The sequence below is a fragment of the Alnus glutinosa genome, chromosome 12 (genome assembly GCF_958979055.1).
Source record: "Alnus glutinosa chromosome 12, dhAlnGlut1.1, whole genome shotgun sequence".
NCBI lineage: Eukaryota > Viridiplantae > Streptophyta > Magnoliopsida > Fagales > Betulaceae > Alnus > Alnus glutinosa.
Window position 1 is genome coordinate 21,880,535 of NC_084897.1, and position 27,808 is coordinate 21,908,342.

At 36.2% G+C, this 27,808-nt stretch overlaps 3 protein-coding genes across 6 annotated transcripts; all 3 read left to right on the forward strand.

Moving 5' to 3' along the window:
• The first annotated feature begins 1,827 nt into the window (after positions 1 to 1,827).
• On the forward strand, positions 1,828 to 5,618 carry LOC133851112 (uncharacterized). Of its 3 annotated transcripts, XR_009895740.1 has the most exons (9): positions 1,828 to 2,219; positions 2,334 to 2,400; positions 2,496 to 2,535; positions 2,727 to 2,859; positions 3,356 to 3,427; positions 3,592 to 3,672; positions 5,014 to 5,075; positions 5,158 to 5,329; positions 5,423 to 5,618. XR_009895740.1 is itself a non-coding variant. In XM_062287425.1 (8 exons), exons 1-8 carry the CDS (start codon positions 1,938 to 1,940, stop codon positions 5,222 to 5,224), a joined length of 804 nt encoding a protein of 267 aa, XP_062143409.1. In that variant the 5' UTR covers positions 1,828 to 1,937; the 3' UTR covers positions 5,225 to 5,618. The 3 variants fall into 3 exon arrangements, 2 of the variants coding, with proteins under 2 accessions (XP_062143409.1, XP_062143410.1); XM_062287425.1 differs by having other exon boundaries at positions 5,158 to 5,618; XM_062287426.1 differs by lacking the exons at positions 5,014 to 5,075; positions 5,158 to 5,329; positions 5,423 to 5,618 and adding an exon at positions 4,313 to 4,924.
• Positions 5,619 to 9,041: 3,423 nt separating this feature from the next.
• LOC133852229 (phospholipase D zeta 2-like) lies at positions 9,042 to 20,844 on the forward strand. The gene is made up of 20 exons (XM_062288935.1): positions 9,042 to 9,313; positions 10,442 to 10,543; positions 10,691 to 10,806; positions 10,940 to 11,081; positions 11,719 to 11,880; positions 13,812 to 13,991; positions 14,411 to 14,653; positions 14,749 to 14,865; positions 15,767 to 15,906; positions 16,040 to 16,189; positions 16,609 to 16,765; positions 16,843 to 17,370; positions 17,536 to 17,646; positions 17,886 to 18,032; positions 18,119 to 18,316; positions 18,746 to 18,847; positions 19,494 to 19,625; positions 19,796 to 19,861; positions 20,148 to 20,209; positions 20,297 to 20,844. Exons 1-20 carry the CDS (start codon positions 9,107 to 9,109, stop codon positions 20,547 to 20,549), a joined length of 3,315 nt encoding a protein of 1,104 aa, XP_062144919.1. The 5' UTR covers positions 9,042 to 9,106; the 3' UTR covers positions 20,550 to 20,844.
• Positions 20,845 to 21,879: 1,035 nt separating this feature from the next.
• Positions 21,880 to 26,738, forward strand: LOC133852233 (CST complex subunit TEN1). Of its 2 annotated transcripts, none has more exons than XM_062288942.1 (4): positions 21,880 to 22,181; positions 24,697 to 24,810; positions 26,210 to 26,363; positions 26,463 to 26,738. In XM_062288942.1, exons 2-4 carry the CDS (start codon positions 24,707 to 24,709, stop codon positions 26,574 to 26,576), a joined length of 372 nt encoding a protein of 123 aa, XP_062144926.1. In that variant the 5' UTR covers positions 21,880 to 22,181; positions 24,697 to 24,706; the 3' UTR covers positions 26,577 to 26,738. The 2 variants fall into 2 exon arrangements, with proteins under 2 accessions (XP_062144926.1, XP_062144927.1); XM_062288943.1 differs by lacking the exon at positions 21,880 to 22,181 and adding an exon at positions 23,726 to 23,792.
• Positions 26,739 to 27,808: the final 1,070 nt, after the last annotated feature.

Genomic DNA, 27,808 nt, shown 5'->3' on the forward strand with positions numbered 1-27,808 from the left:
GATAAGTAATTATGATAAATTATTTATAAGACCGAATACATTTTGAAAGAAATGAAATGTGTAATCGAGAAAGAGACTGATTTCGAAGGAGGTAGAACTCGATTAGAGTGAACTTAAAGAAAAAATAAGAAAGAGCTGATTTTGCAAGGAGGCACACTGGACTGAAGTGGATGGAACATAAAAAAAAAATGAGTTGGGAGAGGATCGTTAAAGAGAAGGCACAGTGACTTGTAGCGAGTGGCTACTCTGCGATCTAACTTATAGAATATGGACGGGAGATTGGAAGGGTCACGTTACTCACGTCTCACGTACGTACAAGAAAGATACCGCGATTGAATAAACTTCACGCCATGGCCTGGCATCATTTTTAATTCAGTCCGAATAAGTGACTGGACAATCCAACTTTTATTTGATCATGTAGATTCTATTTACCTACTTAAATTCGGATCAATAATTATAGACTATCATAACCTATTATAAATCTACATCAATGCCAAACGGAGGTTCCAGTCCAGCAAATAGCACCAATTGATTAGAAGTTATCAACTACAGCAAACAGATAGCGCAACCCACCCACCCACCCAAGTTGCAAGCAATTAATCTACCACTTGCAAAACATAAGGCCAAAGAGATATGAGAAAAATCTTCAGATAAATCTATCCTTGGCGCCATAAATGCTTCAATTCTGTTGGCTTGAGTGTTGTCTTGACTAGAAGTCAATTTCTAAATCGTATCAACTTGGGGTGTATTTTTTTAATTCTCTCTAATATTTTGGACACCATTAATAGCAAAACGTTGGGCTTTGGCCCTTGGGTTATGAAATATAGAGCACATGCCCCTAAATGAAGTCCACCAAAACGCCAAAACCGCTCAGAAAAAAAAAAGGGCTTTGGCCCTTTGGCTATGAAGTGTAGAGCATATGCCATGAGGTGATGCCGTGGTAAATCCTACGGCATCACCTCATGGCACTTGGGTGGTTCCGCCACTCTTGGCCTTTGAAATGGTTTCGCAACTTTAAGGCCAATTTTCAATTTTTTTTTTTTTTTTTTTTTTTTTTGAGGCCTTTTGGTGGTGGCTGAATTATCTCCAAGAGCCATAGGGTTGGCTACTCAATTTTTTTTTGTTTTTTTTTTTTTGTTTTTTTCAAAAATAAAAAAATAAAGAAAAAGAAAAACTTTTTTTTTTTTTTATAAAGAAATATAAAAAAAATTAAGGTATATTTTTTTTCTCATACTACGTGGCATTGAAATCATAAGTATTATATATGATACGTGGCTCGTGGCAACCGTGACAAAGTGTTGGCATTTTAAGGTTGGTGACGGGGAGGTCCGTTAAAAAAATGAACGGAAGACTAAGAGAAGTACCAACTGAGAATATCCATTACAGATAGGTATCACCTGTGATGCTTTTTTGAAACCGAGACGACAATTTGATTTAGGGCCTAATTACGTGTACCTTTGAGCCATTTAACCCATATTTGAGAACATATGAAATATTGGACCAATGTTGATAATTTTTTACAAGATTCGTAAATTCGACAAGAATCTAACATGAAATTAGTGGTTAAGATTAATGGCCTAACTTGTTCAATTAAATTGGATCCGTTTAATTTAATGAATTGAGTTAGGGTTGATTTATATAGTCTTATATACATGCCTTAATACGACTTGAACCCGAAACATAACATTTAGAGGTAACAATTTTTATATAACCGGCGAATCTGACACAAATTTAGTTAAAATTAATTTATATAATTTTATACCTTGCCTTGCCACGACCGAAACCGAAAGAATTGCCTGATCAACCCAAACCATAAAGAGTTATTCTTTGGCGCCTTATCTCTCTCTCTTTCTCTCTCTAACCGTTGGTCTCAATTTTACACCCCCATTCTGTCACTCCCGAGTTACCCATTTCAAGGTTGCCCCTCTCTTCCATCCATGGCCGTGACCCACATCCTTAAACCCGCCATTTCCATGTCCCCTTCTTCACACTTCACTCCCTCTATACCCTCACCTCCATTTCCATTCAAAACGCACACTGGCTCACACTTCTTCACCACCCATCATTCAAGAATTCATAGCCACCAAACCCCACCGCCAACACTATCCAGAAGATTGTTCCTTCCTTCAGTTTCTGGAATCTGGGACGCCTTAACTGGGGGTAACAATGCCCGCGAAGCCGTTTCTGCCATTCGACGTGGAATGCTACTCTTTCGGCAGGTATACTAGCTACATCATGTACTTAATTACACATGTTGGTTCTCACTTTCTTTCTCTACTTTGTTTTATAATTAGTTTTGGTTTGTGTAATTTGGAGTGTTTGTTATTGTTAAGGGTGATGTGCCAGGTTCTTTGGTGGAATTCGATAAGGCAATTGAGTTGGATCCTCGTCAAAAGGCATGTAGGTTATAGGGAAGTTTAGATAACGGATCTTTGTGATTTAGATATATTATCTGTTGAATTAGATTAGATTGAATTGGTGATGGTTGTTGTCAGATCTTTGGCAAAGGGGGCTGTCATTATACTATCTTGATAGGTATTAATTCTTTACTGGTCCTATTTTCTTTGTGCCTTTGTTTGGTTACTGAGAATACTTTGGCAAAGAAAATACAAGCAGAATTTTGAACTTAGAGAAAATCGCTATTTCTAGTAAAGAGACATAAACAAGATAAAACATGAAGCTCAAAATGTTGTGAGGAGATTGAAGCGGGTTTCTCTTTTCCATAGGTTTGAAGAAGGGGCAGAGCAATTCCGGTTAGATGTTGCACAGAATCCAAATGACACAGAGGAATCCATATGGTGCTTTCTTTGTGAAGCTCAATTATGTGGAGTTGACGAAGCAAGGAAAAAGTTTCTTGAGGTAAGTTTGTTGTTAAAGAAGGAACATCATCATTGACTCTATTGAAATATAAAAAAGTTTAACTTAGTTATTCATCCAGAGAAAAAATAATAATAATAAATAATAATAATAATAATAATAATAATAATAATTACCAAATTTAGGCGACCCACACACCTTGATTTTGAGTACTTAACTCGCCAGCCAACCAACCGATGGATATTTCCCTGTGCATGAGACATGATGCAAAAAAAATGTATTTATGTGCCTACATATGCATAAATTGATTTGGTGATCCCCAACCTGACGAAGTAGTTTACATTATGATTATGCATACACTTCGATTACTAATGGGCATCTGTAGGTAAAGGACCTGGTATCCTGAACAAAGTTACTTAATTAGTGGGATTTTATGGTTCTGTCTATTTAGAGTATAATGGCATCCTATTTCTGTCTCCAAGTGCTAACTGTGGAAAGAATAATAATGTTCATTTAATCTCTTAATAACTGAATGCAGGTTGGCAAAGATCCACGGCCCATCATGCGGGAAGCCTATAACATGTTTAAAAATGGCGGGGATCCTAAAAAGGTTTGATTTAATACTTCTGACCTAAAAGTCTTTAGTTTTTTCCTGTTTCTTTTGTCATTTGAACTGGGCACATGTTGATTTCAAGAGCTACCATATAAGAGCAGTATGGTTGCATATAATTCCAAGAACTTCATCTGATTGTAAATTTTGGTTTTACTGCATAGCTTGTTGCTGCATTTTCAAATGGCAGGGAGAATGAGTATTTCTATGCTTCTCTGTATGCTGGGCTTTATTACGAATCCGAGGTTTGTTCTCGGCTTCTTAACCTTTTAATTTGGGCTTTTTGTTCAGTTATGTTTCTTAAACATACCAAATTGAGTTCTTGCAAACTCCTTGAAAGAATGCAAATCATTAAAGAGGAGCTCGACCACACTTCATTTACAGATGCACCACAAGTAGACAACTGGCTTCTTTGTTTATATGGAAAAGCAATACTCACAACTCTTGCATGGACATGCTGTGGGCGATATGTAGTAAAAATATAATGCATAACTTGTCAATATAACTTGTGGGAATCCCATTTTCATGCTTAATGCTTATATTTTAGATTATGGGTTCAACTAGTTGGATGTTGTGTCTCTTTGCCTCAAAGGGAAAAATATGAGTTGATGACAGAGACTTCTAATAATGAAGTTGAAATATGCTCAGTAGCAGGAGGTTTTTGCTTTCAAAGCCCTAATTCTTTTTGCCTTGTCAACATCATTGCTTTTTCAACTTTTTTCTTTTTAAAGAGATTTCAAAACCAAACAAAAAGCCAGATTTTACTGAGTGGTGTCTACTTATCTTGCCATTGGAGTAAAACCATCTATATCTCATTTTTGTTCATTGTTTAAGGGGATGTTAGTATGCAAATGAACTCCTTAGGTTTGTTCTGCAAACTTTCAGGAATGAGTTCCTTTATCCTTTAAAAGAAACTCCATGTCAACTGATGTGAACTGTCACTATTAAGATACTTAAGGAGAAGATGTTTCACCTTACATCATTTCAGCCTTCCTCAGTGGCCTAAGTTCATTCATTTATCTGTTATACCCGTTAGTCAATGGTAGGAAAGTATATCGAGGAGGGTGAACTAAGTTGGCAAAGTGTAGGCTTCTTTGAAGTATTAATCTACCGTACATACTTTCGTCAGGGAAAAATATGTTTATTGAAGGAGAATGGGGGGATTTTTAGAAGAATATTTCTTGCATGTCAAGAGTTTGTCTTTGCTTGTTATTTTAGCACATATGAGGATCTGCTGTCATGTACATCTTTTATTACCAGTTTCTGGTGATAACTCTTGTGTTTACCAGTTCTTGTTATAACTCTGGTGTAAAGAAATTATCCCATTTCCATTTGGTAAGTGGAAGTCCTTCCATTCTCTCTAACCTTGGTGTTTTGACATTACTGATAAAAGAGTAAATTGAGATATCGTGTAGCATGCTTGGTTACTGATGAACTCATTGACAACCTTTTTAAGGAAAATGGACTGATGTTATCTTTTGATTAGGGGTGAATGCTTGGAAGCTTACTTGCAGATCTTATCTCATCTTAAGCTCAATAATATTCATGGATATTTGACCATAGTCAAGCAACTTATTTCTGTGCAGAAAAAAACTGATGCAGCCAAGCTTCGTATACTTGCTGCATGGCAGTCTCCTTATGGACAGAGGTCTGTATTCATAAAATGCCAACATTTCTCAGTAATGCAACAATACAGTGAGATAATCTAATAGCGAGCCCTTCCATTTCAGGTCTGATGATTATATGGCTTCACTTGCCAGGGTTCACTGTCTTTGTCGAAATTGGAGTTCAAACTAAAATATTTGGCTCATGCTTGGAGTTGCTTTTTTCACCACTTTGGCTGCTCTCGTAACAAATATTTAGACAAGGTCAAAATATTATTAATATTAAGGCTTTGTTGAGGTGAGTTGAGTCAGCTGTTAAGACAATCTATTTATAATTGTTTTTACATATTTCCATTTCAAATGTAAAATTTCTTTTGCCTTCTTTACCTAGAACTGGAGTACCACAGGAGAATCTATCCATGCAGGACAGATCATATATGGATGCAACTGGCTTCCTGCAGAATTTTCATGTTGTTAGAAGCCTGCGAAGGAATTGCATTGCAAGATCTATTTTTTTTTAGTAACTGTTTGCCCCAGCTGTTACAGATACTTTACATTAGAATCATAGATTTTACATTGTCTTTCTAGTGTTTTTATTTCTTTTTTTGGGCAGTTTCTAGTTGCAGTAGACAAATGCATTATTCCTATAATCATGTTAAGATGGTTTAGCATACGGTTTTTCGACAATTGCTTGCAATATAAGCTAATAAATTTGTTTCACAAGTTTTTATGCCCCAATAACTCTAAAATGATTGGTGGTTGGTGTTAAATGTTCACTTATCCCAAAAACTTAAGTCGATAGAAAATGATGAATTTTATCATTTATTTAACACTCTCTCTCAACAAGTATGGTTTAACATGTGGAATATTTAATTGAAATAGGAGGTAGACTATGAAGTTAGAGTTTAAACATATAACTTCTACTCTGATATCATGTTAAATCATTAGTTGTCCTACAAACTCAAGCTCCTAGGAAAGAGTTTTAGGTGGCATCTGTCAGTGTGAAGTGGTGGCTGGAGATTGGCCTAGTACGACGGCCGTCAAATGTGCCAAACACTATGGTTGGAGGATGGCTGGTAGTCGGCAGTAGGTTGGGGTTGAGAGTGGCTGGAGATGGAGCGGAGCAGTGATCAGTGAGTTGGGCCGTGTATGACCGGAGACTGGGCCAAACGATGGTCGGCAATGCATCGGCCCAGACGGTGGCAGGGTTGGATGGTGGGCAGAGATGGAGTCGGGTGGTGGCCAGCAAGCTGGGCCAAGGATGGTTGGAGACTAGGTTGAATAATGGTCAATGATGGACCATGCTGAACAATGGCCAGCAATAGGCAAGGCCTAAAGGCGATCGACAGTGGGCCAGGCCGAGCACTCATAAAAACCCTAATTTACAAAACCTCCTTGTCTCATGATAACAACCTCATGAAAGCTCCTCATCCTCCATTATCACAACAATCAAACACTCACGAACACTTGCTTAACCCAATCCAACCATACACAATACATATCAACTAAAATTTCAAAGCTCCAAATAACATTACGAAAGAGTAGGGTTTTTTCCTTCTAGATTGCTTCCCCAAAGCTTTTCCCCACTTCCTTCTCTTTCTTTCTTTCCTTCTCCCTTCTCCCTTCTCTCAGCCTCACTCTTAGTTTTTCAAGCCCGCGGACGAATATATGGAAACTTAAGTTTTTCGGTAAATAGGCTTAGGAAGTTGATGTAACTTGAGCTCGGTCGATCAAGTCTCATACTCGATCCACTGAGAATGATCCGATATCATTAAATGCATGTCCCGTCGCTAATTGGTCTATCGAAATCATGACTTGCCAGGTTAAATGCGGATCAACTTGGATCAAATCGCCACTCTACCACATTAAATGCGCACCACACCATTGTTCAATCAATCGAGATCACCAACCCCAAATCTCAACTGTTCATTTTCCCGCACGATAATATTTTTACGGGTTGTATGATTCTCTCAGTCGATCTAGCCCTCTCCTCAGCCGATCAAGACTTGTGTAGAAACTTGGAAATTTCGAGTTTCGGTTCTGATTTTCGGTCCTTTTTTCGTGCTCAAGTTTATCATTCTTGATGTTTATAAATTTAATACTTTATCTCAATATTTCTACGCCTCTAATTTTTGAATTCCTTTATTTTTCTCAGGTGTTACACCAATAATAGCTTATTTCTTTTTTCAATGAATAGCTATTCCGCGTGGCCCAACTTAGTCAAGGAAAATTTGGGGTCTAGAGAAGCAGGAAAAGTGCTTATTTTTCAGATGAAGTTTTTTGTTTTGCATATATTTTCCTAATGATTATAATCTAAGCTTTGTTTGTACGAGTGGTTCATGGACTACACGACAATGCAATAACTCAGATTCAAACACTGAAATCATATAATTTGTCTCCTCAACTCAACTTACATATAATTTTGGAATTTATGTACATGAAAGTTATAATCAAAGGGTAATTAAGAGTAACTTGCAGCAAAATGCTCGGTAACAAGTGGGTTAAAAAAAAAATTACATGCGCAGTAGAATTTTGACAGCAATTTGAGTGTCTATTGTGCCATTATTAATTGACAACGACCTCAATCATTTTTTCTGGTAAGCTTTCACGTCGCTTAATCCTATTTTAACAGTTCTTAATTGAGCTTAAAGCATCAGTTTGAGCATTATACATTTATACGTACCTTTTGTTCCAAAACTAAAAAATCACTGCTTTTAAAAAGTCTGAAAAAGGAAAGGATTTGCCAACTAGGAACATCCAACGGGTGAATAGTGACATTTAGTTTGGTGGGTATTCGTTATTTTGAAAACCTTGAATAGTTTACAAGTTTTTTAAAATGATTACTTAACCTTTAAGCTATAATTAAGATAAAATAACAACTTCAGCATGTGGAATAGTGGGCTCTTTATTATGTCCCGTAGGAGTTTGTCACCGCTTAATCCCAAAATGTTCGAATTCCCGACTTTTGTTATGAAACCATGATTACCACTTATCTCAAAAATTTAAACTTCATGCAAGGACAGAAGACACAGAACCAAATGGCTCGGGAGCACAACCCTGGTCATGAAATTTTCTTTCTTTGTTCTTAAGATTGATTTGGCCAAAGTGAACACAAATATTATGCGAAAAAATATTCAACAAAAATCTTAATAAATTAATAATCACGCAAACCTCAGCCACCTTCCAACTTCTACCGTGTTTATTTCCAACAACAGCTAGATGTTCTGGCCGTGCACGACAAAGCATTCGACATGATAATCCAAAAAAAAATTCTCTGTTTTTTTTTGTTTGTTTCAAGGATGTAACCCATATGGGTTACAAGCTCGTGTCACAAACATGTAAGCATAACATAATTAGATTAATCTAATCTTAGACATATCAATCTCAAACCCCTTTTAGGCTTTTAGCATATTCTCAGTGGTAAAGCACAAAAAAGATGGATATTCTTTTGGTGATTCTGCAATGGGATATGCCGTTCGCAATAGAAATTGTGAGTTCCATGGAAGTTTTATGATACCATTCATCTGCTGACCAAATTACCCTCATATGTCCAATCAAGGAAATCAAGCACACAATACATAGCTTAGTTATCTAAATAACAAAAAATTAACAAAATGGGTTGATTTGATTCTTCAAATGCCACTAGAATCTACAGAAATTCCACAAGCAAGACAACCTTCATTAGTCATAATCCAGTTCGTAGAAGGCTAGGATGCATGTCATCATCATATGTAAATGGAAGCAACATGGGAATCCCATGTGACCCTCGGTAACCAAAAACTTGAGAACCGGGAAGGTTGTACTTTCCGAAAAACTATAAAGACCGTTAATCGTTGTCGTAGAAAGCTTCTTCTTTTACCTCAGAAACCAAACTCTCTGTCTCGCTTAGAAGAAAAAAAATATACAGAAAAAAAAAACCAGAACTCTTCTCTCTCTCTCTCTCTCTCTCTCTCTCTCTCTCTCTCTCTCTCTCTCTCTCTATATATATATATATATATATATATATATATATATATATATCTGTTAAAGCACATGCCAAAGCTGAAATATATTGGTTCCGTGAGAGCAGTTTGGGATGTCATCGGAGAGGCTTATTGCCAGAGGTGTGCCACAGTCAGAGGCTCCGATGATGTCAAGGTCTCACTCATCCCGGCAATGTGGGGAACAGGTGCGGATCTTCGAGGAGTTGCCGACGGCCACGATCGAGTCGGTTTCACGGCCCGATACTGGAGATATCAGCCCCATGCTTCTGTCTTACACCATTGAGCTCCAATACAAGCAGGCATGCACCAACTCTCTCTCTCTCTCGTTTCTCTGTATCTCTTGGTTTTATTTGCTGAGTTTCTGTCTAGTTTGATGAGAAAAGGTGGGAAAATAGAGAAAACCGGTTTCTGGGTGTTATGTTGTTTTCTTGTTCTGGGATTCTGACATGAGGAAAAGTTTGAGTCTGTTATGCAAAATAGTTGTCCGAGGCGTATTTTGAGTGTGAGATTTTTTTTTTTTTCCCTTTTTCTTTCTATTTATCTACTTTTGGTATATTATATAGGAACCAAATGGAGATCAATTGAATTGGAATTATGGGTTGTGTTTAACTCCAGCTAACTGATAACTAATGATGAGCTAGGAATATGACAAATTGTTTTTAAGACACGTTTGGAGCCTCTTAGTCTTTGATCAAGTTAAGAGCTTATGAGTTTTCTTTTTCTTTCTCTCTCTCTGACTCTGCTATGTTTATTGTTATGAGATGGCTAAGATTTAAAGAATTTTGCAGTTCTCACTTTTGTTAGTTTTTTAAATAGTTGCTAGAATCAGGTTCATTACTGATCTTAAGAACTTGGGGCAAAGCATTCTTGAGGGGAATAATTGCACTTCAAAAAACCCCAGAAAAATGCATTTAATAATTTACAGAAAAAATGATAAATGCTGTTTAAATGAACAATTACTGTTTAATTATGTTGAAAGTGATGATTTTAATTGGAACTGGGGTGCTTATTATAGGATCATTTTGATTATGAGTTACAAATAGAAAAAATGTCCCAGTTAGGTATTATAACTGCAATTTTGGCCTTTTTGTTTGTTCATTTATTATGAAAAGTCTAATGCATTTCAATATTGAGCAATGCTAATCTTCACACCGGCTAACATTGTGTGTTTTAAATGGCTTTTTTTTTTTTTTTTTCTAAAGTGTCTGACATAAGAAACCCCTTAAAACACGCTACAGTAGCCAGTGTGAAATAGTGTAATAAATGGGTGTGAAGAATAACATTACTCTTCAATCTTATTTGCCATTGTCCTTAGAGCATCTTTAGTTTGATATTCTTTTGAGTTTTAAGAGTCATTCAATATTGTGTCATGAGAATAGATCTTGCAGCTACAATGTGCAATTAATGATTGTATTCATATTGAACAGTTCAAGTGGCGTTTACTGAAGAAAGCATCACAAGTTCTCTATTTACATTTCGCTTTGAAGAAACGTGCATTTATTGAGGAATTATATGAGAAACAAGAACAGGTTGGCCTATTATACATGGCATGTCCTGGTCAATTTTTTTAACATTCATGGACCTGTAGGCTAGCCCAGTTTTGAACTTCATGGTCTTCATTATTGTGTACCTGTCATGATTATCATTTAACTTCTGATGGGAATTTTTCCTGAAAGGTTAAAGAATGGCTTCACAGCTTAGGAATAGTGGATCAAACAGCAGTGGTCCAAGATGATGATGAACCTGATGATGGAGCTATTCCTTTGCAGTATGAAGAAAGTGTTAGAAACAGGTGAATGCTAATCCTATATTGTCCGTTCTGTTTAGAACTTGGAACTAATAAAGCACTTTCTTCCATATTTGTTGTTCTTGCATCTCTTTTGGTGCCTAAAAAGGAGATTTTTGGGATTTGGTTCATTATGCAGAAATGTTCCATCAATTGCTGCTTTTCCAATAATCCGCCCAGCATTAGGAGGGCAACAGTCCATTTCAGACAGAGCAAAGGTGGCAATGCAGGGCTATCTGAATCACTTTCTGGGAAACATGGATATTGTAAACTCCCGGGAGGTGAGCATTTAATAATATTTGGTGCTTCTACCATAATGAAACTAATTTTTAATTTTTAATTTTTTAATTTTTTTTTTGTATTTAGATCCTTTTGAATAGTTAGTTTAACTAATAGCCAGTCGTCTTCAACTTCAAAGATTTTGGCATGGGGTTCGATGGTTCTTTTATATCGATAACAACATCTGCATATACATGCTTGGGAACTGAAATTTACATTCTGGTCTTTCCAACGTTACCCAATAACCATCACATCCTTTACTTGTGAATGTAAGATATTTCTTGAAAGTCTCATTCTTTAGCTAATTTTAGAGGAATGTGAGTTCTGTGTATATCAATGTATCCTCTTCCAGGTTGTTTTCTGCTAATTTGACAATTATGCCTGCTTCTGCAGAAAGTCCAAAATGTTGTTCTTGAACAGCTATAGGAATGTGAATTTGGGCGAGCCCCTTCTTTTCTTTTCTTTCCTATTTTTTTCTTTCTTTCTTTTTGGGGGGGTGGGGGTGATCTTTTAAACTTGATTCAAGGCAAGCATTTTGACATTGCTTAATAAATACTGAAATTTATTGCAAATTGTCCATCAATCTTTTGTTACTGGCTGCTTATACCATTTGTCGTGACAAGTGCCTTTGGATTGTAGGTATGCAAATTTTTGGAGGTCTCAAAGTTGTCATTTTTACGGGAGTATGGTTCAAAGTTGAAAGAAGGTTACGTAATGGTGAAGCATCTACCAAGGGTTGATTCTGATGTGCAATGTTGGGTGTTACGTTGGTCCAGTTGTTGCCAAAGCAATTGGGAAAAGGTTTGGTTGCTGAACTTTTATCCTTTAAATTTTCTTTCTTTTTCTTTTTCTTTTTTATCTTTTTGAAAGAGGGGGGGGTGCTTGTGACAAAAATTAAGTAATACTTTTCTTGTCAGAATTCAGAGCCGGATGCAGAGCCACATGTAATAGAAACAATCCAGTTAAAAGACTGTTACAAGGAATAACTCCCTGAACTGGAAAACTGTTACATGCCTCAAAATTCTGTCTTGAAGCATCTTTTATTGATCTAAAGACTGGAAAATACCTAATGATCAGGATGATGCCATCACTTTGAAAGTGCTTTTTTTGAAAAATACAGAGAAGAACTTGAATATATTTTCCCACACACTAATACATGTACAAGTATTAGAAATTGGACAGAAATTTATACAAGTGGGGTGAGATACGTTTCCATAATTAGAGAGAATCATATCACACTACATAAGGAAAGACAGTTGTGCATGATTGACTTGTTTTGTATGGCATGAGTGAGCTTTCCATCTTGAGATGATGTTCTTCCCTTTGATGAATTTTTTGATTTGTGGTGTGAATACTTCATCTGGCATATCTTGGCATTTCATGCACCAAATCTGCAGATTTGATGATCTGCTCAATCTTGGCTCGAGCCAGGATCTAGCGGGGCTGGACTAGAATGGTCCGCTAGAGCCAAGATTGAGCGAAGCTAAACCAGAATGGTCCGCTAGATGTCTGCTCAATCCAGGATCGAGTGGTTCCTTTTGCAGAATGCTGTGAACTTCTCTAACACTTTTCACAATGTGTCTGTATCCACTCCCTAGCTGGAGTTACTAAATTTAATTCAACAGATGGGGGCACTTGCGTTAGTCCATTAGTAGCCTTCAATCTACTTATTTCATTAAGTTTTTGGACAAATAGAACCTTATCACACCAATTGTTGAAGATTACTTTAAATAACTTCTTTAGATCGTTGTATGCTGGCTGCATATGGGCTCAAAAAAAAAAAAATGGCATCTGGAAAAGAATGGGTGTTGGAGAACAAATTATCATCCTGACCATTGGTCACAATCTAGCTTCCTCCTAATTGGATATTTGTACATGCTATCTGACCATTTAATGATCTCTCCAATCTAGTTGGTGGAATGACTCTTTAACACTATTCAAGGAAGGGTTGGGGGCCTGGGGCATCAGCACCATCTCTTTTAATTTGTCAAATATTTGTTGGCCTCAGCATGTTGAAACCCTTCTTTTGGCCACTGGACTTCCCAATCCAGTTGGTGGTAACACTCGTAATGATCAACTTTATGAAGATCCCATTGTATTCTGGAAGCTAGCACATTGGTCTTGATAAACCCCAATTTATTAATTTGTCTCCACCAATACATAAGCAATCCTAAATTATGTTCTCATCTTTCCCTTAAATTCAAATCTTAGACATCCCCAAAACCACTTATCCATCAAATAGCTTCCCAAAAACTCGTGTTACTGTTTACAGCCCTTAACAGCAATCCAAAAACTTGAGTTCTCTTCCATGTTTTGCCTCCAAACCAAATTCTTTTTTTTTTTAAATTAAAAAAAAAAAAAAAAAAAAAAAAAAAAAAAAAAAAACTCTAGTAGAAACTCTAACCCTATCCCTAGCTTGTCCAAAACCTTAAAATAAGTTCTTGTCCAAAAACTCCTACATCAGGTTTGGTATCACAGCCATTGTCCTATGTCATTAGTGTTCATGCATAATTGATCAAGTCAAGTCATACATAATGAATCCCACTTGAAAATCAAGCTGTTTTGGTCTTAGCTTTCATAAATTATAAACATATCATTTATGCTAAGAATGCCTGTCCACTTAAAGCCCACATTAGAATAATATCGAATTTTGTTGCCTGCAACCTGTATGTCATCTCTGGTTACTTTGTAAACTGTAATTTAGTCGTTATTCACACCTTATCTGCATGCAGGTGTGGGCTGTTTTAAAACCGGGTTTCCTGGCCTTGATGGATGATCCTTTTGAAACCAAACTCTTGGACATAATTGTTTTTGATGTACTACCACTACCGGTCTCCAGCAGAAAGGAGGGGTCACAAGTATACTTAGCAAATCATATAAAGGAACATAATCTCTTACGTTATGCATTTAGGGTGAGTGAACTGTTTTTGTCTTTACTTCTTCAAGGCTTAAAGATTCTAATCATTATGTCATATATAGATTGATGCTGTATTTGCTTTCCATTTACTACTTTGTAATGTTTTCATTCAGTCCAATGCAATTGCCTTCTGATAGTTCTGGTAATCTATATCCCAAGCAATTGAACTTTGTGCTGCCAGAGAATTAGGTGGTATAAGTAATTGAACCTGCAGGAGGCCAATTTCAAATTTATAAGATTGTGGCTTAATATATACTTTTATGTGTCATAATTTTTTGGCTTAATTACTTCTTTAGAAGTGTCGTAAACGATTTGGAAATTTACTTCTTTTGATACCAGTTAGTCTAAATATATGATTTTTATTTTTATTTTTTCAATTTGATTCTGATGACAAAAAATTGGAAATGTTGAAAGGCCACTTGTGGAAATCGGAGCATAAAGTTAAGAACCACAAGTAGTGCCAAAGTTAAAGAATGGGTTACTGCTATCAACAATGCTGGTCTAAAATCTCAAGAGAGTTGGTGCCATCCTCAACGTTTTGATTCCTATGCTCCCCAAAGAGGTTTGATAGAAGATGGAAGCCAGGCTCAATGGTTTATAGATGGGCAAGCAGCCTTTGAAGTAATTGCTTCTTCAATAGAGAATGCAAAATCAGAGGTTTATTTTTTTATTTTTTCTGTATTAACACATAATGCATACAATTCATGCCAGTGTCTATTCCTTTTGACTGAAAGATTGAAAACCGTATGCAGATATTCATTACTGGGTGGTGGCTTTGCCCAGAACTGTATTTAAGACGTCCTTTTGGTAGTAATCCTTCCTCTCAGCTTGATGCATTACTAGAAGCAAAAGCTAAGCTAGGGGTTCAGGTGCAAAAACATATGATTCTTTCTCCTTCTTGATCAAATGTATTATTTTGGCTTTGGGGTGTTTTTTGATGTCTTTGTCTACCTTTAGAACCTAGACAAATTACTTGGTTCTTTTCTTTCTTTTGTTATTACATTTACTTCTGCCATACTCTCATATAAAGTGTAGAAATTGTTTCTGGAAAGAATTAACATAGATTGTATCAAGTGCTTATAAAGCTATAATCAATACAAACTGTAATATGTAGCAGGGTTTGGAATCATGCTGTAGTTGTATGATCAGAAATGACACTTTATTAGACTTGAAAAGCAGCATCTAAGCTTGCTCGTGTGATGAAACTCATAGACAAAAAAAAAGGATTGTTCTTGAAAGAGAGGTTTAGACCTAATTTTTTATCATGCTGTTTGTATTTATTGTAGGACAAATACTGTGAATGAGAAGGTTTTGGCATCAGTCTCAATCTGTTTTTATTCTGTTGGGATGACAGTTGGACATTATCTCTGGTTATTCATTACGCAACTGAGTTTAAAGAACTCGGTTATTATGCGCATTTTAGTATCTGGTTCAATTGCCAGTCTTACTATGTATAAATGGCATTAGAATGAACTGCTCTATGTGCAGCCATCTATCCCCATCATTTAGTGCAATTCTATGATATAGACTAATTTTCATTATTGCAACTCTGACTTGGATGATTCGAGGATCAGGGTCAGATATCATCCTTGTGATACAACTTGAAGCCCACCATCAGTTCTTAGTCTCTTCCTTTGTTCAGTTCATCCCGTTTTCCCTTTTCATGTCATATTTTTGTTATTGTTCTCTTCCTACTTCTGTAATAAATTCTGCCTGCTTTCTGTGGACTTGAGCATAATTTAGATTTAACTTTAAGCTAATGATATGCAGATTTACATTCTTCTTTACAAGGAGGTATCTATTGCTTTAAAAATCAACAGTATGTACAGTAAGAAAAGGCTCCTTAACATTCATGAGAATGTGAGGGTATTGCGATATCCAGACCATATATCCACTGGAGTTTATTATTGGTATGCGGTTTGTGGTTTGAACTCATTCAGAATTCTTATTGACATCTATGGATTTATTTTAGATATATACTTAGCAATTACTATCAACTTGGTTTCCTGCTGATTCTCATCAATTACTTCTGCGTACATACAGGTCACACCATGAAAAACTTGTCATTGTTGACTCTAAGATTTGCTTTATTGGAGGATTAGATTTATGCTTTGGCCGTTATGACACAATTGAACACAGAGTGGGTGATTGCCCTCCTGTGATATGGCCTGGAAAAGACTACTATAATCCAAGGTATTTTATCTCTCTTCTTACCTTTAAAATGATTTAGAACATTTTGCAGACAATGAAGCAGATATGAATTTTGGTTTAGATGTTTATCTAAATATACTTCTCTGTTAGATGATTATGGTACAAATATTATGCATCTAGCTTTTTTCATATATAATACACGTCTTCAGAACTTGTAGAGTGATATTTAACTCTCAACATGTGGACTCTGCCAGAAAAGTTATAGTAAGTCTTGTAAACTAGTGTTGGGAGAAAACTTTTGTTATTCAGTAATCTAAAATAATTAGAAAAATACAATACCACCGAGCCTTGGTATCATTAAACTGAATCTATAAAAAACTTTTCATTCCTTGTAAGCAGCTATAAACTTTGGTCAGCAATTAATAATTTGTGATATTAATAGTTTTTTTGTGTGTGTGTAGAGAATCTGAACCAAATTCTTGGGAAGACACAATGAGAGATGAATTGGATCGTAGAAAATATCCTCGTATGCCATGGCATGATGTCCATTGTGCTCTTTGGGGACCGCCCTGTCGTGACGTTGCTAGGCACTTTGTGCAGCGCTGGAACCATGCTAAGGTTAATCTTTGGTTAGTTAATATATTCTTTATGTGTCAAAGTAATTCTTTATATAACATAATGAAACATTTATTCAGAGAAACAAAGCTCCAAATGAACAAACAATTCCACTGCTTATGCCTCACCACTGCATGGTCCTTCCTCATTACATGGGAAGAAGCAGAGAGATAGATATTAAACACGAGAACTCAGAAGAAAACCAGAAAGGCATCAGCAGGCAGGAATCTTTTTCGTCACTATCACCTTTGGAAGATATCCCATTGCTTTTGCCTCAGGAAGCTGATGGACTAGCGGCTTTGAATGTAGGCTCAAAGTTAAACGGCCTACATATGAATCACAGTCTTCTTGATCAGCCAAATGGGGTCAGTGGAAATTTCTCATCTACATTCCAAGAGCCAGAAGTTGAAGCCTCAGTTGCAGATACAGAGATTAAAGGCTTTGTAAATGACCTTGACTCTCTCGATCTTCAAAGTGAAATAGATTCAAATGCGGTCCCAGAGTGTGGCATGAAAACTTTAGATGAGTGGTGGGAAACTCCCAAGGAAGTCAATCATGCTGTTGCAGGGAACGACTGCATTGGTCCGCGTACTGCATGCCGTGTTCAGGTTAGCTATACCTCATGGAGTCTATAAGCATAACATGAATTTTGTTTGAGGAAGTAGGAGACAATATTTTATGTATTGTTAATTCCTACTTCCATCCTGATGTATCTCAATTTTCCTTTTTAATCTTTCGTCTTCTGCCTTCTTGAATGAATATGTGATGTATAGGTTATTAGAAGTGCCAGCCATTGGTCTGTTGGAACAAGTCAAACTGAAGAAAGCATTCATAGTGCTTATTGTTCTATCATTAAGGACGCAGAGCATTTTATCTACATAGAGGTAACAAAAGTTTGTCAGACTAACTCTGATTTCTGATAGATGAGTTTAAAACGAATTAGATTCCCCTGACCTTACCTTAGATATACAACTTGGTCCTGCTGAAAATTCTAATTTGTGCACAGCATATTGATATTGTGACTAGTGGAATATGTTTTTTGAGAAAAAGGGTAATTTGTGGATCACTTTGATTGTCTTTTTCGGCCAGCATCTCACTCTCTTTATTGTTTGCTTGCTTCCAGAATCAATTTTTCATATCGGGGTTTAACGGGGATGAGACAATACAAAACCGTGTCCTAGAAGCTTTATACAGTCGTATTTTGCAAGCACATAAACAACAGAAGTGTTTCAGGGTCATCGTTGTCTTGCCACTCTTACCTGGCTTCCAGGTACTTGTACTTGGTTTTATTTCCAAACAATGAACAAAAAGTTTAAATACCTAAGCCTTTACTTCTATTGTGAACTTTTATTACAGGGGGGTCTGGATGACGGTGGTGCAGCAACTGTTAGAGCCTTAACCCATTGGCAGTATCGTACTATTTCCAGAGAAAAGCACTCAATACTGCATAAACTTAATGCTATTCTTGGTCCTAAAACCCATGATTATATTTCTTTCTTTGGTCTGAGATCCTACGGTAGACTTTTCGATGGTGGTCCGGTGGCTACCAGTCAGGTAATGTCTTGCACTACATGCCTCCATTTTATGCAGCCTTTTGTGTCCCAGATAGAACTTTTGGGTTTTTACATATATATATATATTTACCTTTTGAACTCCTATCCCATAGGCAGTCCTACATGCACCATGTGTGACATAGAGCCTCTTCACAATTGATTACATTGCCTCCCACAGTTAAGTGCAGTATAATTGCAACTGGACCAAAAGGCCAGTGGTGTATGTGCTTCATACTCTGCCCCTTTGAACCTCGTAATGGGTTGAGGTGTTGTCTCTTCCCAAACCTGTGCCTCTATACTCAACAAATAAAGCTCAGATTAATGCATGTACGAAAGAAGATTGTTTTTCACTTTTTATTAAACAGTATTGGTTCCCATGAATATTTAGCTTTTTTCTCGTTGCAGATTCTCACTTTTATGCTGTATGCAGGTTTATGTGCACAGCAAATTAATGATAATAGATGACCGAATTGCTTTGATTGGATCATCCAACATAAATGATAGGAGTTTGCTAGGATCAAGAGACTCAGAGGTATAATCTCTACTTTAGCTCAAGGGCTACCTTTCTGAGCATATAAAAGAGTTCAAATTCGGAATGCATTTACTGAAGTTGTTCCTTGGTGATCTAAGCCAAGAATATAAGCTGTTCCCCAGATTTAGAAAATGCCAGAGAACTGTTATGTTTTCATTTATCCATTACCATAAACCATATGCACAGATGCAATTTTTTAATCCAAATGGTAGAGATAATTGCAGTAAAAAGTACAATTTGTGTGCTCGTTGTTGTCAGCATATTCTAGTAAAAGGATGTGTTGTTTCAGTTGTTGTTCGATATGGAAGGAAAAGGTTTCTCCTAGTGTCTGTGTTTGGTTTAATGTCCCCACGAGTTAAGTCACTTTCTCTTGGAACATTCAGCCAGTCAACTATAGTTTTGCCTCATTTCTTGGAAAAAATTAGGAAAATAAGATATCCTCTTAGTAGCATAATTCAAATAATGCTATCAGGGCGATTGTCTGTTAGATACAATTTTGAGAAAATAATGATTTAAATAGACTCTAAAAGAAGAGATCAACTCTCATTAATTTATTTTTATGAAGGTGTTGTTTTACTCCCTTTCTCATTTTCTCAGAAAGAAATGGACAGAAAAAATATATTTGATAATAACATTGCTGTTTCAGATTGGAGTAGTAATTGAAGATAAAGACTTTCTTGATTCATCTATGAATGGAGAGCCTTGGCGGGCTGGAAAATTTGCTTATACTCTTCGGTGCTCCCTGTGGTCTGAGCACCTTGGTATATCTGAAGGAGAGGTTAGTAACATTAACCAAACATGAATGTTTCTACACTCCCTGCCTATCTGAATGAGATTCTTCATCCCTTACATATAACTCCATTATCATACGTACTTCACACAGATAGTCATCAGTTAATTGGTGACCTTATATGCTGCACTGACACTCTATGCTTTTAATTTCTTCAGATCAATCAAATTAGTGATCCTGTAGCAGACTCAACGTACAAAGATCTGTGGTTAGCAACTGCAAAGGTGAGATTTTTTGCCAGGTTTTTGAGAACAGGTTCAGTTAGTTTCAATGGGGTGTATGCTGTACTTTTGTGGTGTATGTGTATTGCCATCCAATATGTAACATTAATGCTGGTGGCCTCTATGCTTCCATAGTGAAGAAATTAGAGTTCTAGAGATTTCAGTATAGTTTGTAATGTAGGATATGAAGTTAGTGATATATGCATCTTAGAAAATGTGTGGAAAACTAGGCAGTTTTCACTGCTTTTACATAACCTGTACTTAATTATCATGCTATAATATGTGACAGAAAAATTCCATCATCTACCAAGATGTCTTTGCTTCCATTCCCAACGATCACATACACTCTCGGTAAGATAACTACCATGACTGTGCTCTCCTTTTTGCTACACTTGTGGCTCATTCTCACATACTGTGTAATGTTGCTGTTGCACGCAGAGCTGCTCTAAGGCAAAGCAAGGCCCATTGGAAGGAGAAACTTGGCCACACCACTATTGATTTAGGAATAGCCCCTGAGAAGCTAGAATCCTCTGAGAATGGAGAACTCAAGGAAACAGATCCAATGGAGAGATTGAAGTCTATTAGGGGACATCTTGTTTCCTTCCCTTTAGAGTTCATGCGTGAAGAAAACAATATGAGACCAGTATTCAATGAGAGTGAGTTTTATGCAGCTCCTCAAGTATTTCACTAAGAAGGTAGAGAAAATCATAGGTAGATATAATATATGAGAGATTCATTGTTTTACCTACAATTGTAGATAATCCCACTTAAAAAAAAAATGTAGATAATCCCATTGTGAAAAAAAAAAAAAAAAAAAAAAACAGGAATGCATTAACAGAAAGTTGACAGAACAATATTTATTTGTAGATATTTCTTGGGTAAAATTACTCGAGTGCCACATTGGCCTTCATGAATCTCTGTACAGCTACAACTACTAGTTGTAAAAGAAAAAAATATATGTATATACATTTTTTTTTCCATTTAATCAAGATTCTCCATGCTCATTGAGTCATTGTCATATATATATATATATATATCCTTGTGCTGGATTTGTGAACGGGTCCCTATTTTGGCTTTCAACCTATATACTGGTATTTCCACATTAAATCTCAAAGAATGATTATGTTTTGAATTTGTACTGGTTTCTACTTGTGGGAAAATTCTCATTATTTATTTTCAAATAAAAGTGAGAGAGAGAATGATTTAACAAACAATGCATCGCGATGCATTAAAAGGTGTCAAACTCACCGCAATAAAAATTTATGGTAGCGAAACGCCAAAATCTTTTTAGTTGTACAGAATAAGTCAACATAAGCCGCTATAAAAACCTCAAACGCCGCTACTACAATTACATATAAAGGGGAAAAATGCTTCAGAGATCCATGAGGTATGACTTTTTATCAAGTCACTCTCTAAGGTTTGAATTTTATTGACTTACCCACTAAAATTACAATTGTTTTCAAATATATCATTTTGTCAACCTTACATTAAATTTTTACTGGTGCTAGGTTGCCGCGCAAACCAACTGACCAAGGGTGCCCAAGTAAGGGCTAGCTCTATGCTGGGGGTGGCCGTGCCAACCACCCCTTAGAGGTATGGGTGTAATTTCGGACCGATTATAACCGGTTAGGAAATCAGTTCCGGGTAACTCGAAAACTGAGAAATCAGTTTGGTCCCCGGTTATAAACCCAGAGCCGGAATCAGGTATTAATTTTTTAGGCGCCCGATTATAACCAGATAACTGGCTCCGGATGTATAATAATAATGTATTAAAAAAAAATTAATAAATTACTCCACCCTTTACCCTAATGCTCCGCCTCGTCACCCCTTAAGTTCTTATGATCTGTTTCGATGTAAGAGTAAAATTTTGATTCTATTAACTTTTTGCTAGAGTGTATGTTTTTTCAGAAAAATAAATTATATTTTATTCAATTTTTTTAAATTTTATTTCACAAAATTAAATTTCAAAATTTGCACACCGAATAAAAATTAAATTCTAATTTAAAAATGGAAGACCCAAACGGACGATAACCTTTCCTTCTGACTTCTCACCTGCGATCCGCTGCCTCCTCCTTCACAAAGAACTGAAAGAAGACTTCTTCTTCTTCACACTGTCAAACCTTTGGGCCCTTCACACTCGATCCTCTCCACTGTCAAACCCACGACTCCACTGCCCTCACCATCTGACACCAACGCAAACACGCCTCAAGAGCTAGAATCCGGTATATTTGGACTCACCCAATCGTACCTTTCGGCTTTCTCCGTCTCTGTTTTTGCAATTTTCTCTGAATCTCAGTCTTCCTTCTTCAGCGACCCAGCACTGGTACGCCCCCCAAAACCCTGATCCCAACTTTTGGAATCAATGTCGATTGCTCACTGTGCTTAATTTTGGGTAGGGAGTGATTTGGTGTTGGTTTGATTGGATCTGTGTTCGTTTCTTTCCTTTTTGAGATCTGGGTTTTCCTCACTGGATTATAATAATGGGAAAAGGGTTACCCCTTTTTTGGTGTGCGTGTGTGTGTGGTTTTATGCTTTTTTGCTTGCTGAGAAATGAGAATCGTGGAAAAAACAGAGAAGAAAATTTGGAAGAACCAGTCCTCTTAATCTACCAGAACAATCTGCAAAGAAGACAGATAATGAGTCACTAACTGTACCGCCCGGTTTTTCAGAATTGGCATTACTCTGTCGTGAGTTGGTTTATACAGTTTATTCTGAAATTCCAAATCTTGTGGATTGTTCCTTTTCGTTCTGTATTATTGATCCGTAATCGGGTATTGAAACTTGGGGCGCTACCGATCTGGATTTCGTATTTTGCTTTGTTTTATGGTGAATCGATATGAGTTTGTGCTGTATCTTCTCTTAATTATGTGAGCGCGATGGTACAACCTAGTGGAAACAGTATGCCCATGTTATTTGGAAGAGTCGTGATTAGTGCACAACAAAATTGCACAACATATGTACAACACTACATGCATAAATTAAGACTCATGTGATGGGTCCTATTCGTATGAGTTCTACATATATATCTTGTGTTGTGCAATTTTATTACGTGAAAATTTTTTCCCTATTTGGAAAGTGTTAACGGTGGTGGTTCTAATTTAATTTCCTTTGAGATTTTTCCATAAATTTTTACATCCTTAATTTAATTTATTGATTAAATTAGGCCAAATACCTTAAAAATTGGCTAAAATTGTTCAAATAAAGCCCAAAAAAAAAAAAAGAAAAAAAAAAAAAAGGCAAATACCTAGATAGGCCAAAAAAAATTTTACTACCCGATTCGGATAATCAGTTTCACCTAGGTTAACCCCGGTTAACCGGGATACCCTGTTCCGGAGCCGGTTATTGAAATTCAATAACCGGGGACTCCGGAGTCGGTTCTTAGTTATTGGCCAATAATCGAGAACTAGCTCTGAATTTACACTCCTACTTAGAGGTGAGGATAGCCAAAGCAGACACCTCATTTATTGTGTTTTTTTTATAAAAAAATTTAAAAAAAAATTATTATTATTATTATTTATTTTTTTTAAGTATAATTTTTTTTCTTTTTTTCTTTTTTTATTAAAAAGGGCATGTGTTATCTTTTAATTGGGCATGACATGCAGTACCATTTTAAATTTAAGAGAACGTAAACAGAATGATCTATTTGATAATATTTAAACGTGTAGAGAATAAATCGATCAAATTTAATCCTTATAAAAGAGTTGATTTAATAAAAAGTGATACACCTCGAAAGCATTTTTCCCAAAAAATTAAACTGGTTCATGGAATTATGGAGGGCAAAACGACGATGGTTCCTATATTTCCATAATATGACAGTCTTTTCTTTTCGAGCTTCTCATATAACATGACAATCAAAGGCAATTATTCCTATTTCCGCGCCTTCTCTTAATAGACGAGAAAGTAAACCCTCCAGCCCCGAATCTACCGAGACGAGGTACTGAGCGAACTTTGCATTTTGCTTTGTATGCTTAGGATTTCAGTATATGGGTATTTGGTTTTTGTTAATTTTATGTCCTTCTCGATTTGCATTTCATGGTATTCTGAATTGGGTGGTTGGTTTGAAAAAATAAAAATAAGGGCTTTATGATTAGTGTTTAGTCTGATGTGTTAGTTCAAAATATCAAATATGGGTTTAAAGCTAATAAGAGGTTGTTTTTAATTTCGTTGATTTTCCGTGAACCTTTTTCTGCATTTTATACTTTTTTGGGATTGGGTTCTTTATGATTGCATTTTTGCTGGAGTCCATTGCTTTGTTATGTGCATTTTACAACTTTCAGATGATTGGTCTGAGTACAGTTTGTGTGCAGCTTGAAATGTACTATTGTGGGGCTCGGTTTTAATTGAAAGAAAAATATGATTTGATTTTTTAGGACTTGAACACTTTCTTTGGTTCCTGAGAGAGACTGAGGAAGAAACAGGAAAAGAAAGCGAAATTTTACTTTTAATTTTTTAAAAATAAGAAAGAAAGAAAAGGGAAGATATGACTCCACTGAGGTAAATTGTTTTGTATGGCATAAATAGGTGTAGATTATTGTGTCCATGAATCATAAGTAATAAATTATCTAAGAGTTAAAACTTGGTTTCTTTTCCTTTGCCTACCTTTTCTCAGCTGCCAAACAGAGTTGAATTTGGTCTTTAACTTTTCTATTTAAGTATTTCTGTAATTGATTGGGGAGAGATGAAACATGTGTGAAAACTGATGTGTGTGCGGCTGCCTAGATATTTCTTGATTGTGTATCTTTCAATAAAGCAACTCTCTCTCTGCCCCCGTGTGTCTAATGGTGATTATGTGTTATATATCTATTGAATTAACGTTCATTATTACCTTTTAACTAAAGGTTTGGCTTAATGGCATCATCTGCAATAAAATCTGGGGCATTAGTGTCACTAGAAGAGATACACCCATCTTCTCCATTCTTCAAGCAAGGGGCATCACTTAGAGTTACTGGAAAGTAAGACTTCTGCCCATCCAATGCTAAATTAGTGGTCATCTATGTCATGTGCATGAATTTTCATGTGTATCTTCTTCCTCTTGTATACTTTTTTCCAAGTTTCTTTAACATCAGTGGCAGGATCCACCTGAGGTTTTATTTGGGCTTCCAAATTCAGAGGATTTTTTGTTGAAGGCTTATAAGCTTTAAAACTTCACATTCGTCTATTGTTATTTTTATTGAATTTGGGAGATGATGGTAGATTAGGGTAATAGAAGTTCTCAAGGAAGGATGTTGGCAATATTGGTTCATGAGAAGTTGTATATCAATAGAGGAGGTGCTGACAAAGGTGGTGGGGTTGGTGGCAGTGATGTAATATTAAAAAAAAAAAGGTGAGATGGGACTGGAGTGGTGATAGAGATTTTGGAGGGATGTTGGTGGTGGCACTGGAGGTGGTGATGATGTTGGTGATAGTGTTAATGGTTTATGTCAGGCTTTTGTATAAAAGTAAAAAGATAGGCAATATTTCTATGATCTTCGTACAACTATGATTCTAGCATGTCTGGGTTCAACAGGTATGAAAGCCGGCTAGTAGTTCTTTGGTTCTCTTGGTCATAACTTAGAGCCTGCAAAAGAGATTTGACTCATAGTCCTTGCCATGTAATTTATAGTTTCTTTCGTTTTGGTTTTAGATTTGTCATCTGTAATATTTATATTAGATTTCTAAATGGAGGGAAAGTTTTGATCGTTATCAGGCTTTTGTTAAATTTGGTTCTCTAAACTTTTGCATTTGGATTTTTTAAACTATCCAATAATGTATACTGAAGAAGGATGCCATCACAGCCCAATAGCCCATACTGTCAAGCCCACCTGAGTATTTAATTGCAAGATTAGCAAACCGCCTGGTACAATTAGCATTTCATAGTCTTAGATCTTATTCCTGAATAGATCTTATTTTATAGTTTTCTTTTGCTTTGGAGATCCTTCTCACTTATATGGTTTCTAGTATTTAAATAAAAAACTTCAAATACATTGTTCTCAGCATGGTTACATGAAAGGTTATGAACTCATTACCATCCAATCAGTTTGCCTTTTGACTGAGGGAAATATCTTGGTGTGTGCCAACAAATTGTGGAGCTCTGTCATCTCCATGTGCCTTCATATAATGGTTATTCCATCTGTTGATGCTCTCTCTTGTTTATACATATGATTCAAATCCTAACTGATCTTATAATTGGAAAATGTCAACAGATTTAAATAATCCTGTAATCCCTTGCACAATTATGTATTGTTTCTGCTGGAATGGGAGGCTGGATGATTGCAGTACTTGTATTTTATTATCTTCATTGTTAATATCTTATATACATAATACAATATCATTGAAGAGAATATTATATCTTGTATTCTTGTTCCCCAACAGGCTACAAGAGTATTCTGTTGAGACAGCTATAGCCATAGTTATTGATGGAAATGCCAACCTGAAGATCAACACTCAGCATCTGAGGGACCTTAGCTTTCGAGTCGGTTCCCTCTACCAATTTATCGGTGAACTCCTTATCCAACCTGATAATGAGGTGGGATACTGGCTCCATTGGTTCAAGGCTTAATAGCCTCTCTCTCTCTCTCTCTCTCTCTATTAGGATAGTAATCTCTGGCTTGCCATTTCATTTCAGGCAATATTGCAGGCACGTGTGGGTAGGAATATCGATGGAATTGATCTAAATCTCTATCATCAGTCCCTGCAGCTGTTAAGACAATTTCAAGCTGATCACTTGAGTACCCCTTGATCCAGTTTTGGTTTTGAAAGTTACAACTGGAGATTTCACCAAGAAATTTATAATAGCAAACTAACTAGATCTCATACACAACATATACAAAGTTGGATGGTGTCTTCTTTGTTCTCAAATATTCTGATCTGGATGTTAATTTTCCTTTTACCTCTTCTTTAACCATGTTCATCAAAAATTATTTCGCATTTTGCTTTCTGGATGTTATTCTTACATCACATTGGACGTTATTCTTACATCACATTACATTACATCAATCCTACACCAAGACGCATTGGGTGTGTGACCCATATATATGGGACTCACATGCATGGGTCACACACCCTATGTGTCTTGGTGTAGAATTGATGTAGGGTAATGTGATGTAGAAAAATCATTTTCCATATATATATGCCGGAAATAAACAACTTCAGGAGCACAAGATTACTACATAGATTTTATTTCTATGTCTTAATATATTCCATATACTATTCAAAATTTCAAATAAATATCATTCACCCAAGCTGTTATGATAAGAGTTTAGACCAAAAAGCTTATCTGGGTATACAATTAAAGGTATCGATTTGTATTTAGAACAACAAAAAGATGCACATGCCCGGCGTGATGAGATGGTATGTTGCAACTAACGTATTTACTAAAATCCCAAGGAAAATGAGAGATTACTCAGCTTTTGCAAATTTTTACACCTTATTTATATAGGAGTTCTCTTCCAAGTGGTATTCCTTTGTAGTGGCCTCAATGCAATTTCCATAATTCCATATGATTAGGCATGCACTAGGGAGGAGTTTGAATCCCACAATAGGAGTCACACACTCTTGATAAGTGTTAGCTATTTTGAGTTCTATTAATAATCTAGTGGGGCTGAGTCAAGCTATGGCTCAATTAGTCTTAAGGAAGTGCATGCGGCTCTTCGTCGTCTAAGATCCTCTTGAGTAATTCTCAGTAGGTAGGAGCTACCATAGTAACGCCCAAATAGAGTAGTCACAGTTGATTCGTCCACTCCTATCCTTTTTAATTAAAAAAACAAAAACAAAATAAAGACTCAATAAGATTTTATTTAGCGTTAATTTTTATATAAAGGGCAGTTTTTTTATCCTATCCACACTTTAGAAGGCTCCATTCTCATATTTCTTATAGAGAATAATAATAGACGCAATCCTTAATGGCCACCAAAAAAGAGGAGTAAAGATCACTTAAAAAAAAAAAAAAAAGAGTAAAGAGAAGAATATCCA

Excerpts from the sequence above, each read along its gene's own strand:
- LOC133852233 (XM_062288942.1), top strand. The coding sequence starts at position 24,707 with ATGGCATCATCTGCAATAAAATCTGGGGCATTAGTGTCACTAGAAGAG. Across the intron at positions 24,811-26,209 it reads TCACTTAGAGTTACTGGAAA|GCTACAAGAGTATTCTGTTG; the intron begins GTAAGACTTCTG and ends GTTCCCCAACAG. Across the intron at positions 26,364-26,462 it reads TTATCCAACCTGATAATGAG|GCAATATTGCAGGCACGTGT; the intron begins GTGGGATACTGG and ends ATTTCATTTCAG.
- LOC133851112 (XM_062287425.1), top strand. The coding sequence starts at position 1,938 with ATGGCCGTGACCCACATCCTTAAACCCGCCATTTCCATGTCCCCTTCT. Across the intron at positions 3,673-5,013 it reads GGCTTTATTACGAATCCGAG|AAAAAAACTGATGCAGCCAA; the intron begins GTTTGTTCTCGG and ends ATTTCTGTGCAG. Across the intron at positions 5,076-5,157 it reads CAGTCTCCTTATGGACAGAG|GTCTGATGATTATATGGCTT; the intron begins GTCTGTATTCAT and ends CTTCCATTTCAG.
- LOC133852229 (XM_062288935.1), top strand. The coding sequence starts at position 9,107 with ATGTCATCGGAGAGGCTTATTGCCAGAGGTGTGCCACAGTCAGAGGCT. Across the intron at positions 11,881-13,811 it reads GCCAAAGCAATTGGGAAAAG|GTGTGGGCTGTTTTAAAACC; the intron begins GTTTGGTTGCTG and ends ATCTGCATGCAG. Across the intron at positions 19,862-20,147 it reads TGTGGTTAGCAACTGCAAAG|AAAAATTCCATCATCTACCA; the intron begins GTGAGATTTTTT and ends AATATGTGACAG.